The sequence below is a fragment of the Chaetodon auriga genome, chromosome 9 (assembly GCF_051107435.1).
Source record: "Chaetodon auriga isolate fChaAug3 chromosome 9, fChaAug3.hap1, whole genome shotgun sequence".
In the NCBI taxonomy this organism is placed as follows: domain Eukaryota; kingdom Metazoa; phylum Chordata; class Actinopteri; order Chaetodontiformes; family Chaetodontidae; genus Chaetodon; species Chaetodon auriga.
Window position 1 is genome coordinate 11,834,750 of NC_135082.1, and position 13,623 is coordinate 11,848,372.

A 13,623-nucleotide genomic window follows, 5' to 3' on the forward strand; every position below is an offset into this window, starting at 1 on the left:
TTATTTGGCAACTCTCAGGTGAAGAGGCAAAACAGAAATCTAATTAAACACTAACATCATGGAAAATTTGGAAAATTCCTCATCTGCTGACATAGCAGATATTTTACGTCGTCACTTAAATATATGATTAGTTGTACAAGTTGGCTTGTTGAAAGATACGCGGATAAAGTCGAGTGGTGTCAAAGTGAAAGCTCGCTTTTCACCGCGTGCCCGCGTACGTGCTGTACGCCTGTACAGAAATGTACCGCATGCGTTCGCGCACTGGCCGTCAGCAACGGGGGGGTGGCGTTAGGGGGGGCGATGACGTCTACAGCGTTGGCAGGAAGCCAAGAGGGGCCGTCGCCTGACGTCAGTGGCCTCTCATTCACAAGCACGAGCCGTATATAAGCGCTTTTCAAACCGCTCAGAGGCAGAAGCTACTCACTGTAAACTTGAATATATAAAACTTTTTAAGAAGAACCACAAACACCGGATAAACTCAAGAAGCGGAAAAGACCAACTTTGGTAGTTTTAAAACTTTTTTTTTCTTGTTTGTGTGCCTGAATTTTTTTTTTTTTTTCCGCTAACCCGGAACAAAGGACTCGTCGCTTTACAGATTAGCCTACTTTGTAACTTTGGGAGAAAGCTTTTTTCCACAACAAGCTAAACTTCCGTTTTCCTTCCGTACAAGCTTTATGTATTTGGATTTAATATTTCTATCCCGCCGTCCTACTATGGTCATAATGGAGGTTCCCACCATCGACTCTGCGTCTGTCCGTGGCTTGTTGGAGGACGACGTCCCGGGCTGCCTGGTGCTGGACTGCCGCTCCTTCCTGTCCTTCAACTCGTCCCACATATCGGGCTCCACCAACGTGCGCTTCAGCACCATAGTGCGCAGGAGAGCCAGGGGGGGTCTCGGACTTGAGCACATCGTCCCTAACGAAGACACCAGGAACCGGCTCCTGTCCGGGGAGTACCAATCCGTGGTGCTGCTGGACGACCGCAGTTTTGACTTAAGCCAAGCGAAGAAAGACGGGACACTGATGCTTGCCGTGACGGCCCTGTGTCGCGACCCCTGTGGGGTCAGTGTTTTTATTCTCAAAGGTAAGAATCCAGTGGGCTTTACTGTTTAAAAGAGCTGCACACAATTGTTTCACTGTATCCTATCAACGGGACAACAAATGTGGATTACAGCTGTCACCATACCAGCTGTTGTCGGAGTAAACAATGTTCCAAAATAGCCCCCTGAGCAGTTGTCACCTTTTTGAGACTTGTCTTTAAACGTGGATGTGTCTCTGTGCTGTCCTGTAATCTGACCTAGATGTCTTTTTCTTCCTTTTTCAGGCGGTTTTGACACATTCTCCACAGAGTATCCAGAGATGTGTACCAAACCCTCCCCCCCACAAGGTCTTAGTTTGCCCCTGAGCTCCAGCCATCCTGAGAGCGCAGACCCAAGCTGTAGTCCATGCAATACTCCTCTATATGACCAGGTTTGTTGCATTGTTTTTTTGTGTCATCAGATCAAGTACACAACACGCTCTGTTTGTTTCTTACTTCCTGGTGTACTGTTTTGGAGTTGACTTAATGGGGTTGTATTGTTTATTATCTTCTCTTCAGGGTGGTCCTGTGGAGATCTTGCCTTTCCTGTACCTTGGCAGCGCTTACCATGCTTCAAGAAAAGACATGCTGGACATGCTGGGGATCACTGCTCTTATCAATGTCTCTGCCAACTGCCCCAACCACTTCGAGGACTCCTTTCTCTACAAGAGCATCCCTGTTGAGGACAACCACAAAGCTGATATCAGCTCCTGGTTCAACGAGGCAATCGAGTTTATCGGTGAGTACATTCACCATTATACTCCCCTCACACTCCCTCAGCTGCCAAATGTGAGCTGCTGTCACAGCTGTTACCTCCTGAGCCCATTGGTGGCGAGCATCTCAAACACCCAACCCCCCTCTTCCTTCACTTCACTCTTTGACTCCAGGATTTAAAATTTAAAAAGTTCCCTCCAAAACCGACCAGCTGGCTCGGCACAGGCTCCCCACTCCACTACAATGGTGGTTGCATCATCACCACCTCTCAGGCGTGGAAAAGGGGATGCCCCCTTTTAATGAAGGCAGCGGCCCCAAACTAGTTTTGTAGTGGGTAGGCTGGCTGGGTTTGAATAGCTCCCTCCACACCACTCTTTGTTCTGTCTGAACAAAAGGCATTTTCTCCTTGGCTCACTGTCGGCCTTCCTCCCAGATCAATACCCCCAGCAGGAGTCTGTTCCCCTTCTTTGTCTATTCAGCCTGCCTCCTTTGGGAATAACCCCCACAAGCTCACACCCTGCACCCCTATTAACTGAGTTCCTGTGTCTTAATGAGCACCGTTGAATTTAAAAAGAAGCTGAAAGTGTTGCAGAGACGTGTCTTTTTTTGCCTTCCTGTGATGAGTTTTAGCCTCTATTCTTTGCAAGTGCATTTCATCACCTGAAAGATGTTCCGCAGTGCACTAACGGTGCTTTCTCATGTCTTTCCATTCCAGACTCTGTTAGGAATAAAGGAGGCCGTGTGTTTGTGCACTGCCAAGCAGGCATCTCCCGCTCTGCCACCATTTGCCTTGCCTACCTCATGAGGACCAACCGCGTGAAGCTGGACGAGGCCTTTGAGTTTGTCAAACAGCGTCGCAGCATCATCTCCCCCAACTTCAGCTTCATGGGACAGCTCCTTCAGTTTGAGTCCCAGGTCCTGGCCTCGTCTACCTGCTCCTCAGAGGCGGGCAGTCCGGCCATCGGCAACAGCAGCACAGTCTTCAATTTCCCAGTCTCCATCCCTGTACACGCCTCAGCTGGTCAGCTCTCATTCCTCCACAGTCCCATCACCACCTCTCCCAGCTGCTGAGGGAGGTGTGGGGCGCACAGACATTGTTAGGACTTCAGCTCACACGTGACTCTGCAAAGAGCACTGCACAAAACCCCATTTATAGTCCATTTTATGGTGATACTGGTATCACTTGACAGAGTGGGAACTAGCTGTTTGCTGGCCAATTTTGTTGTTGGCCTCATCATTTCAAAGGGACATTTGATAACTACCATCAGGCAGTATTCATCTTTAACCTCCTAAATGTGAAAGTCATCCACAGTTTTAATCCGAGACGACCTGGGAAATGGCTGCAGAAGGTAGAGGAAGAGGAAGTTAGAAGTATTTGAATAATCTTTATTCAAAGGACTGTTTTTTCTTTTTTTTTTTCAGGATGGTAACTGCTTTTGATAATCACAATCATTATTAAGCAAACAAAAGAGAGAGGGCTAACAGTTGTCTCAGGAATGTTGACTTATCCTCTCAGATGTCCATTTTGCTTTCTGTAATGTTTAAAGAAAGCAGTAACCGTATTGCCCAGTATGGCGTGGAAGTAACTGCTTCATTTGACGAACAATGAATGTATCCCCTTCTTTTCAGTGTAGATGTGGCAGAAATCTTCATGTTCACTTTGAGAGTTGAATGGGTTGCCGATTCAAATGCAAATACCTGCCTTTCAAGACATCATGAAACCTTGACGATCCTGAAACATTGGGGAAACGGACCATTAAATACCTCATGTTTGCGTACTGTGTACTGCAGCGCTGAGACGGACTGAACCCCAGAACTACTAAATAGGGGACACGTAGTCCTCAGCAGCTGCATTCTGACATATTTATTGAACTAAAGTAATATATTTCTTTATCATATCTATTTTTGCATTTGTTTGTTTAAATGTTGTTTTTATACCGTTTAATAAATCTCATTTGACTTTTGTACTTAACTTTTGGACTGACCTTCTCTTCTTTGTTTTCAAAAGCATATATCTGACATAAGACACATTTATTTGCTAGTGGCCAATCATGCACCTTGACTTCAAGCAAATCCTAATCTTAGACCCTGATTTAGTTTTGTAATAAATCACAACACGCTTTTGATGTTTAGTTATCTACAATAACGTGCAGTAACGTGACATACATAAACAAATTTATCTTTCCATGTAAAGTGACACCTTATAATAATGTTAGTGCAAAATACAAAGTCTATAGACTCCCAAAATTTAATTCTATCCTTTTAGTTAAAATCTGTGCTAATGTATATGGCCAGCAACACAAACATTTTGGGATGCAACTAACCTTTATTTTCATAATTGACAAATCATTTGGTCCAAGCTATTTTACAAAAATGACCATCACAATGTCCCAAAGGTTAAGTTGACATTCAGATTGCTTGTTTTGTCCGACCAACAACCCAAGAATCCTACAAATATCATTTAATATTAATGATGGACAAAACTAGCAAATATATAACATTTTCCTTTAATACAGCTGCAGATTAAACTCTGTATATCTTGAAGTATTTCACAGAGGAAATTCTGTTTTGACACTTATGAAGACTAAAAAGAGCACAAAAGATGGAAAATATTTGCAATGCACCTCAACGGAGCTGAAGTAAAATCAACCCCCCGGCACGTCAGAAATATCTCTTCCCTGTTTTGTTCCATGCAATGGAATCCTATCCTATATCTGCAGGAGGATTTTGCCCACATCAGAAGCATGATGTCATGGCGTGGGCCATTGTTCTGGCCACACTCCCTCTCTATGAACCCATCTAAGACCAGGGCAACAGCAGGAGGCTCAAAGAATCAGCCAAGGAGCCCTCCCTCTGCGGCCACAATAGGAGCAGCTGCAAGGCGTTTGGGAAAAGTGTGACAACTAAAGAGCATTCAGGGCTCAGTCAAGCACCGGCCTTGTGTCCCCTGCCTCACACACCAATGGGGAGGTGGAGACAGGGATGGCCATGAAAGGGAAAGGAATATGTTTGGCTTGCAAATTAGCCAAAACATTGGCAATGACCCTTGGTGGGGTGTGAGAAAAAGGTGGAAAAACTTCCTCCAGAGGTAACGATGATGACACCCCAAGGCCTTCACTAAACAACTACTCTGCGTTGAATGGAGCTAAGGCCTAGGGGGGAGAAAAAACAAAAAATTGACTACATGACTGCATGAAACACATAGATTCTGACAAAATGTATGCTTTGAAAGGACACCCACTCCTTATCTGACATAAAGCAAATGTTTGTCTCTGAAAGAAAACATCACCAGTGACGATGCCTCTGTGATAAAAGGCTCATTCATTACCTCACCAGTTCCTCAGACAAGCTGTGGTTTGGGTGACATATGTGCGACCCCCCCCCGCCAACCAGCCCACCCGCCTTTGTGTCTTTAGATTCCCTGTTGTCAGGAGGGAGGCTGGCAGGAGTGTGTGTTTGTGGTGTCTGTGGGTGTGTGAAAGTCGTTAGGCATCTTTTATGATCTGATGAGGGTGCTTTGGAGGGAAAAAAAACACCCGGTCAATTGCCAGGTCAGGGACAGTGAAGCACTGGGATTTTAAGTGTGTGTGTGAGACAGTCTGAATGTGGTGTGAGACAATGTCAAGATGCTATCAAAGTGAGGATGGATCCGGAAACAAGACTGTTTTTTGACTCATTCGTGTTAAAAAACAAATCAAATGCAAACTTGCTTACGTTTGCTTCTGATATATTAACTTCTGTCTTTCTTCTGATATCCTCAAATTTTAGTCAGTATCAATGAGACAGAACTGATCATAACGTCATTGGCCTGTTTCACAGTGTTGCCAATTGGCTGCTCCATTTAGCAACTGAGCTCTGACTCAACTTCAAAGTCATTTTAATTAACACAATCCTGAGGAAACAATGGTTATATAACGTGTCAGACCCTGCTGCCATGACAGGAAGACACACAATCCCACCCCCCTCTTTCGACATCATCCACTTTGGCTCAAATATGTGGGAGTTGATGGAAGTTTCATGACTATTTCACATCAGACGTGTGACACATTCCCGCTTCTTTAAACCACGAGAAGAGCGTCTTTTAATTGAATTCTGCCACAAAAAAATTCCTTTACAACTTTGACACACATGTGGGATCGAATGACTCTGTGATTTGCAAGGTTTTACAAGCCTGCTAACAGTCTCACAGTAAAAGAATATGAGATCATCATTATAAAACATTATGACAGCCTCACCTCTCCTCATCCTCTATGGACTGTTCAAGGTCCAGTCCTGCGTCTCTGTAGAAGTGTTAAGATGATTACACTTTAGATGCCGACGGCAGGAACTGATTTATTTTTATAGTGTATTGCATGCCAAGTGTCATGGCAGTGTCACAGCACTGTATCAGTGTGTGTGTGTTGTATCACAGAAAGTTGTATCTTCAGTTGCAAAGACAGGATTTCTTATTTTGTTTAATTCACTTTTTGATACAAACTGGCAATGAAGACTTACAGTTTGATCTCAGAGCTGGTGAATGCATATTAAACATTGGCTGCCGGTCGTGGCAGAGAAGAAGACCTAACTATTATCTCCATATTATATCACCAATGTTTTTGGCTCTCACTGATTCTCCAACCTGATCAGCCTTTTTTATTTCAAGGTGTCACAGTAGGAAAAGCACCGGCGTGAATACTCAAATGAATCATGGCTGGACTCCTGTTAAATGTTTCACTTTCAGGGTGCTGGTATCGTGCATACTGGCTGACAATTGTAATGTTATAAATAACGCCTGTGCTTGATTTACTTTGTCAATGTCTGTTCACAGCAGCAGCAGTGATGTCAATGAGATAACTGAAGTAATTAAGAGTTACACAAAAAATAAGACTCCAGTGGGATGCCGGTGTTGTTTTCTTTCTGTTGAATGTGTTAGTATCATTAGGTAAGCATTGGCTAACATGTTAGCCATAAAAACCTGATAAATTGATACAGTATTGCTGATAGCAGGGAGTTTTTATGGACTCTACTTTCTGCCCTGTTTATAGCTTCTGTATTCAATGCGCAATTAAACTTTCATCTGTCAAATGTGTAGGGAAGTTGCTTTTTTTAATCGAAAGTGGGGAAGTTGTTTTTCCCTGCTATGTAGAGCTATATAATCAGTTACATAGTTCAGGAATGCACCAGCTGACTTTTCATGTCAAGTACTTTTTACACCAATAAAACAGAGCATCACGTCAAAATTGTGTCCGCTCATCGATTCACGTGGGAATTCACATGACGAGAAATGTTTCAGCACGCGAGACTGAAGACCAAAAACCACAGACTCACTCACTAAATTTAACCTGACTTCCTGTGTGAGAGGGCCTTAAGCGTGACTGTGACTGCCGCACTGATCACCAGAGGATGCTGTGTAATTACACCTCTCACACTTCATCGTACCTTGAAACTGGATTAAGCCTCCCTCACGCACACATCCATTCTCACAAACACACACGACGTCCTGAGTGAGAGGATTTGGTCCACACATTGATGTCACGGCAGAACACTCACCTGCAGTAAATCTGTAAGAGGATTATGACTGTGACTGGGCGGCCTCTTTACCGTCCCGTGGCTGAAGCATTGTACTGGCTCATTCCAACCTTTACATGGACACAGAGAGCAGACACACGCACAGTCTGTTGTGACGGATGCCAGATCTCATGTGGGCATTGTCGTAAACACAGTCAACATGGAACTTTCCTGTACAAGAGGCCAATGTGCTAAAACCAAAACCTGCTTCAAAAACTTTTAAAGGGTGAATTAACCCAGCGTCATTGCGGCGATCAAACCTTCTGTATTCAAGACATTCCAGCGCAAAGCTCTGCCAGAAACTCTGCAAAAGAAGCCTGACGAGCTGCAGTTGCGTGACAGAGGCCTGATAAGGCCCGATCCGTGGTGTGATAACCAAAGATTTGTATAGCTCGAAGAATGTCAGGACATTGCGTATGGCCAGAGAGAAGTGGCTTTTCCTCGCCAGCAGTGCTCTGCTTCATTTGACGAGCCGGTCTGGAATGTCAGGCGATGGTGGAAGAGAAACTGTGTCGGCTCTAAAGGCGTTGCGTTGTTGTATCATTCAGGGCATCTTTGCAGAGGTTGTATAACATTAAACTCCCATTGTGTTTGTGATTGTTCCACCTGTCCAGATAAGAGTTTTGCTGTGCTTTGGTATAAAAGCAGGATTGTTCATTTAAAAGAAACAAAAAAAAAGTCCAAACAACCTCATATGCAGAAGTAGCGTGCAGAAGACTTAATTACTCCTAATCTTAAAAAGGGATCAGATATTTTAGCGATAGCCAGAAGTAAGGCGACTATCAATCCCCCATCAGAGCCTCTTTCACCACGCTGAGTCTCAACAGAGCCTGTACTTTTCCACTCACTGGAGGTACGGGGTTGTGTTCACAAGCAGAAGCGAGATCCTGTGTGGAGTATTCGAGGAATGCCTGGCATCCTGTCTTCTGCACCGACTGCGCTCTGGGTAGATGATGTCACACCCAAAGAACATACACATGAGCAGACATAAATCACGGAAGGCCAGGGCAGGTGTGCAGATAAACTCTTAAAGTTTGAAGTGATAGTTGCTTCTACGTCAACAGAAAAAAAGCTCTGACACTCATCTAGTCAGGCTTCTTTGTTTGGGTTTTATCAGAGAACTGTGACCTGAATGCATCATCGACCGCTATCGCATAACCAAAAAAGCCACCCCGCTCTGGTTAAAGGAGGAAGCTGCGCATTTCCGGTGCAGGCAGAGATTGTTGACGGTGATGACAACAAACAAACCAAAAAGGATCAGTAATCTTTTCCTGGTCACAGCTCAAGCAATGCAGCAATTCTAGAAGCACAAATCCCACTTCAGAGATCAGAGGGCCCCGGGCAAAAGAAAGCATGAGACATCCTGAATCCAAACCCTGACCCTTTTCCATCCACATGGATACAAAGACTTTCTTACAAGCTGCAGCAGATCTCACATGACTGAGAAATGATCACCACTCACATGGCGTTACTGGTGGTACTTTACTGGAGCTGTTCTTCCTATGAAAAAAGCTGCCACAGGCTTATTATTGATTAGATTTTTTTTTTATCTTTATTTGGATTTTTTTTTAAACCTTTGAGTCAAGTGATGAAGAAGTGCAGTGTTTACTAAAGTAGTAGTACTCTCACATGATCCAGTGAATAAGAGGAAGGAGGTTTGTTGATAAGATAAATGTGTCCATCTTGGCCATGGAGGGTGATCTCTCCTCTTGTAGCACCGATGACCAAACTCCAGGTTCAGCCACATGTGACAGCTGTCCCAGTTTACAAACTTGTGTGTGACACATGTGTAATGTCAGCGCTGCATATTTTCCTGTCGCTTCACACATCTGTATCTGACAGTTCTGTACATTGATGCCTTTCATTTCTATTATAATATTTAAGATCTGAATCATCCTTGTAAGTTGCATGTTTTGTACTCACACTTCATGCTGTATTTTTACTTCAAACATCTGACATAACATGTTCTTGTGTGAAAATACAGAACATTGTTTTTTGCCTTTATATGCTATCATAATGCAATAACTGATTTTCATCATGGGATTATCAAAGTTTTCACTTGAACAAAGTGTGCAGGCCAGCTGACACATTTACTTGCTTGTTTTATGCTCTTTTAAACAGCTGGTTAAGGTTTGCTGTAGAGACCTGCACACACACACACACACACACACACACACACACACACACACACACACACGCAAAGGTCTCTTATAAATATGTATGATTAAATGTGTAATATAATTCTGTGTATTGATCTGAGTACTTCTGTGACAGCAGCCTGTGACAGTGGGTGAATGGATCAAATGGAGCACACGTTCAGTAGAGGCATCACACTCTCTGATTGACTCCTGGAGAGGATCGCTGTCTTCTTCCAAGTTCATTAGGTGTCAGCGCCATCTTATGGAAGATATGGTGTGTTACCTATACAAACACAGCCTGCTATGGGAATGAATAGAACACATAAACTGCATATAGCATGGGAGCAAAACTGCTTCCTGTACAGCATGCAGACAAAACTGTTTCAGGCGGCAACACAGCAGTGCAGTTTGATTACACGACCAACTCTTCATATTGATTTTCTCATCCCTTGTGATAAGGAAGTCGAGGTAGTCCAGTTATCAAAGTCTCTGTTGACATGGGAGAGGTTGTGAAACGATCAGCGTGGGTGTAGAAAAATCAACAGCCTGCAGTCAAACACAGACACGAGTGGGACCAGAGGATGTTAGATTAACCTGACCTCGTGCTCCCTCTGCTCATAGTGTGTTGTCACATCAGCTTTTCAAATTTAAAGTAAAGTCCAACAAACACCAGGATCCAATGGATAAAAACTGCTGAGCTGAGCCAGATAAGCCGACAGACAGGCTGGGCTGCTATTGGTCAAACTCCAGTGATTCAGATTCAAACTGTCGATTTTTGACCAGTACTGTTAATGAGTAACAGTGCTGATACAGAGGCTGCAGGCAGCATTCGCAAGTGAAATGAGTAATCTATTTTCATTGACACACGGAAATCAAGTTAATCATCAACTTATTTCTTTCAACTGAAAAACTGATATATTAAGTTTAGAATAAGAGAAAATCACAATAACTCAGCTTCAAATGTTAACATTTAACATTTATGTGTAGATTAAGATGCATCATTTTGACATGTTACAGCAAATGCAATTAATAATTAATAAGGGCTGCATTCCATGTTGGCATATCAGCTTGAAGGCTCTATATTGTGGATTCACACTCACAGATGACACTCATGGGACACTGGAGCAGAGTTAATAATATTAGTTTCACATGCTTTTCCTTCTCCGGTCAAATTGTCCAACCTCATGCTTTTTCATTTGGACATGAAACTTTTCTTCATCAGTTCGCAGCAGCCTAAAAGGAAAGTACAAGAGACTGAAGCACAATCCAACAAAATCCAAGTTTTCACAGCAGATGATTTGATTTGTCATAGCAGCCTAAAGAACCACTGCTACTAATCAGTTTAAAGACGGCTCAGTGAGCCATGACAATGTGACAGTCAGCATGAAAAAGTCGTGGAATGTGACCAAGTATATTTACTCAAGCATTGTACTTCGACCTACTTGAATAGATCCATTTTCTGCTCCTTTATATTTCCACTCCACTACATTTCAGAGAGATTTGACATCTTAAGTTACCAGTTATTTCTATATACATACAAAACATGTGATCACTCAGGTTATATGATGATGCATTATTATAATTATTATTGATGAACCATCTAACGCTATTAAAAAGTTGTTAAAATTGGCTCCATGTTGACCAGCATTAAGATGTTGCTTATAACAAATCAATGATATATGACTGATCTTCACAATGAGCACTCTCACCTTAGATACTGCTGTTAATGATGCTCTGAAATAACATTGACTTTACTTGTATAAAAGTACTTGTTACACTTTGATTGTTGCCATCCGAATACTTCCCAGTACTATGAAACTGAAGCAGGTAAATGGAATTCAGCAATCAGTAACTTTATCATTTACACCTGTGCTGACACGTGAACATGTCATCTGTCAATAGGCAGATAGAAGAAACACAATACGGCATGAATTAACAAATGAATTTGAAACCGTTGAATCTTTCTTATTCTAGTTTTCTTTTACTTTTGTGTTGTCTGAGCTGAACGTGCCATGAGTAAACAAAAGTAAGACGGCGCTCCCGGCTCGCGCTCATCTCAAGGACAGGAATGTCAGCGTGCACGCCCTCTTCACCTTATTTAGAAAGTGCGGTGTGGGCTGTAACAGAAGTCCCCATTCTGCCCCTCCGACATCATGTGTATATTTAACGGTCCGCGGTGTAGATTAACCGCGAACGCACACACACACACACACACACACACACACACACACACACACACACACACAAGCACACATGTGCCAACGCCCTTCCCCTCTCAGTCTGGATTTTATTGGACAGAATAAAGAGATAACAATGGCCACGTGCTCATGTTTACACCTCTTCAAATTTCAGGCGGGATTTCGGGTTGTTGCTAAAACGACACAATATCTGAAAACCTGCCACACACTACTGAGAGACCTCCAACTAGAAGAGACCAGACCAGGAGAGTAAACCCTGTTTTAGTACCGTTGTTAAGCGGCCCAGTTTATTCATTTTCAGACTGGTTTTGATGGGAAACAGCATGGGGAACAACCAGTCAAACCTGTGCATTCCTTCTGGCTTGTGCAGTTTGCCTCTTTCCAAAAAAGAGAAGAAACTTCACAGCAGCTCAGAGGGTAAGACAGACTCTTCATCTGTTTGACGCCTCTTGTTTTCTTTGTGACTTCGCTGTCTAGTGTGTTACTTCAGGCTATTAAATATTATCTAAAAATAACAGTTAAGCTAGTTCAAGGGAGTGTTCAGCTAGCAGTTGTTGTACCCTCGCTAACAGAGGGCTAATGTTTCTTAAAACATTGCAGCAAAACCTCATGTGCTGCATGAAGTGACATACAGATAACATTATTATTAGTCAGTGGTTACTTTATCTGCACTATAATATAATAAATAACTTTATTATAATAATGTCTTTTCACACTAACTGTAGGCTATATTTTAATATTTATGAGGAAGCTAATAGGCTAAAGGGATAGCACGTGATGCTGTTCAGCCTGTATCTTTATTGTGTGTCTAGCGGTGAGCTTCCTCCATCTGTTTCTTAAAAATGGCAAGACAAAGATTTATTTTCATTGCTGATATATCTTATCGCTGCTATTATCACATTATACGACTGGTACAGTAGGTGAGACCGGTTTCATTGCTCAAATAGCCAATGCTGAGCCGGTGTCTGAGCTGTCTTCCAACATGTGATATTAATTAAACTCTGTTATTTGTTGTTTTAGACTGACAGGAAATGCCTGTCGCTCATTCATTGCTGTGTTGAGCCCCATGTGACTGAGGGAGGTTCACAGAGGCCTCTGGTGATGTCACAGCGTTCCCAGACCCCTACGGGGTGATGGGAAAAAGGCAGAATGGTTGTGAGAATAGAAAAGGAAGTCACTGGAAAAGAACCAATGTCATCTAGAAGAAAATAAAACAAACAATTTCAACCTGTGGGCTACTTCTGTTTTGCTCGACTTAAAAACACTATTGCTTTAACTATTGGTGGTGGAGTGTGGTGCAAAAAAGCTGTTTTATCATGTTCAGGTTGTATGAGCACTTCTTTTCCTCCAATGCTGCCATGTTGTTACTGCATGATAACAGCAGTTTATTGTGTTCACCAAACAAAAGCAACACACTTGATGCGATACAGCACAGCTCCTCAGGCGGAAAATCCCTTGTCAGACCCTGGATTTATTAAAGATTCAGGGTGTTGCTCAAGGGCACTTCAGCATCACATATAGCTGTAGTGTTAGATTTTCTTTCACTGCCTCTAAGTATTCAAACGCTGAATGAAAGCCATTCTTTTTGTATACACCAATATGCACCACTAGGTGGCGTCACTATGTTACATTGACATCACAAAGTCAGGGAGGGCCGTTAGAGAGCTCAGGAACTGATGGTCTGACTTTGGCAAGTACGAGGATGAGTTCATTGGATTATTGTAGCCAAACTAAGCTACATCTCTCATCAGCGTGTTCCCCCTGTATTAGATCACTGCATAAAACAATAAACATTGTTTCTATTTAAACATCCATTGTCCAAGTGTAAACTCACACTCTGTGAAGCAACAGTGTTACTAAGACATGTTTACTCTGTGGTTCGGTGGAAGTGGTTGCTTGTGTCTTGTTGCCTCAAGCAACAGGTGTGGTTGTGTAATAAGGTCTGATCC

At 42.8% G+C, this 13,623-nt stretch overlaps 1 protein-coding gene across 1 annotated transcript; it reads left to right on the forward strand.

Moving 5' to 3' along the window:
* Positions 1 to 409: 409 nt before the first annotated feature.
* On the forward strand, positions 410 to 3,758 carry dusp1 (dual specificity phosphatase 1). The gene is made up of 4 exons (XM_076739691.1): positions 410 to 1,083; positions 1,324 to 1,469; positions 1,597 to 1,816; positions 2,507 to 3,758. Exons 1-4 carry the CDS (start codon positions 675 to 677, stop codon positions 2,860 to 2,862), a joined length of 1,131 nt encoding a protein of 376 aa, XP_076595806.1. The 5' UTR covers positions 410 to 674; the 3' UTR covers positions 2,863 to 3,758.
* The last annotated feature ends 9,865 nt before the right edge of the window (positions 3,759 to 13,623 follow it).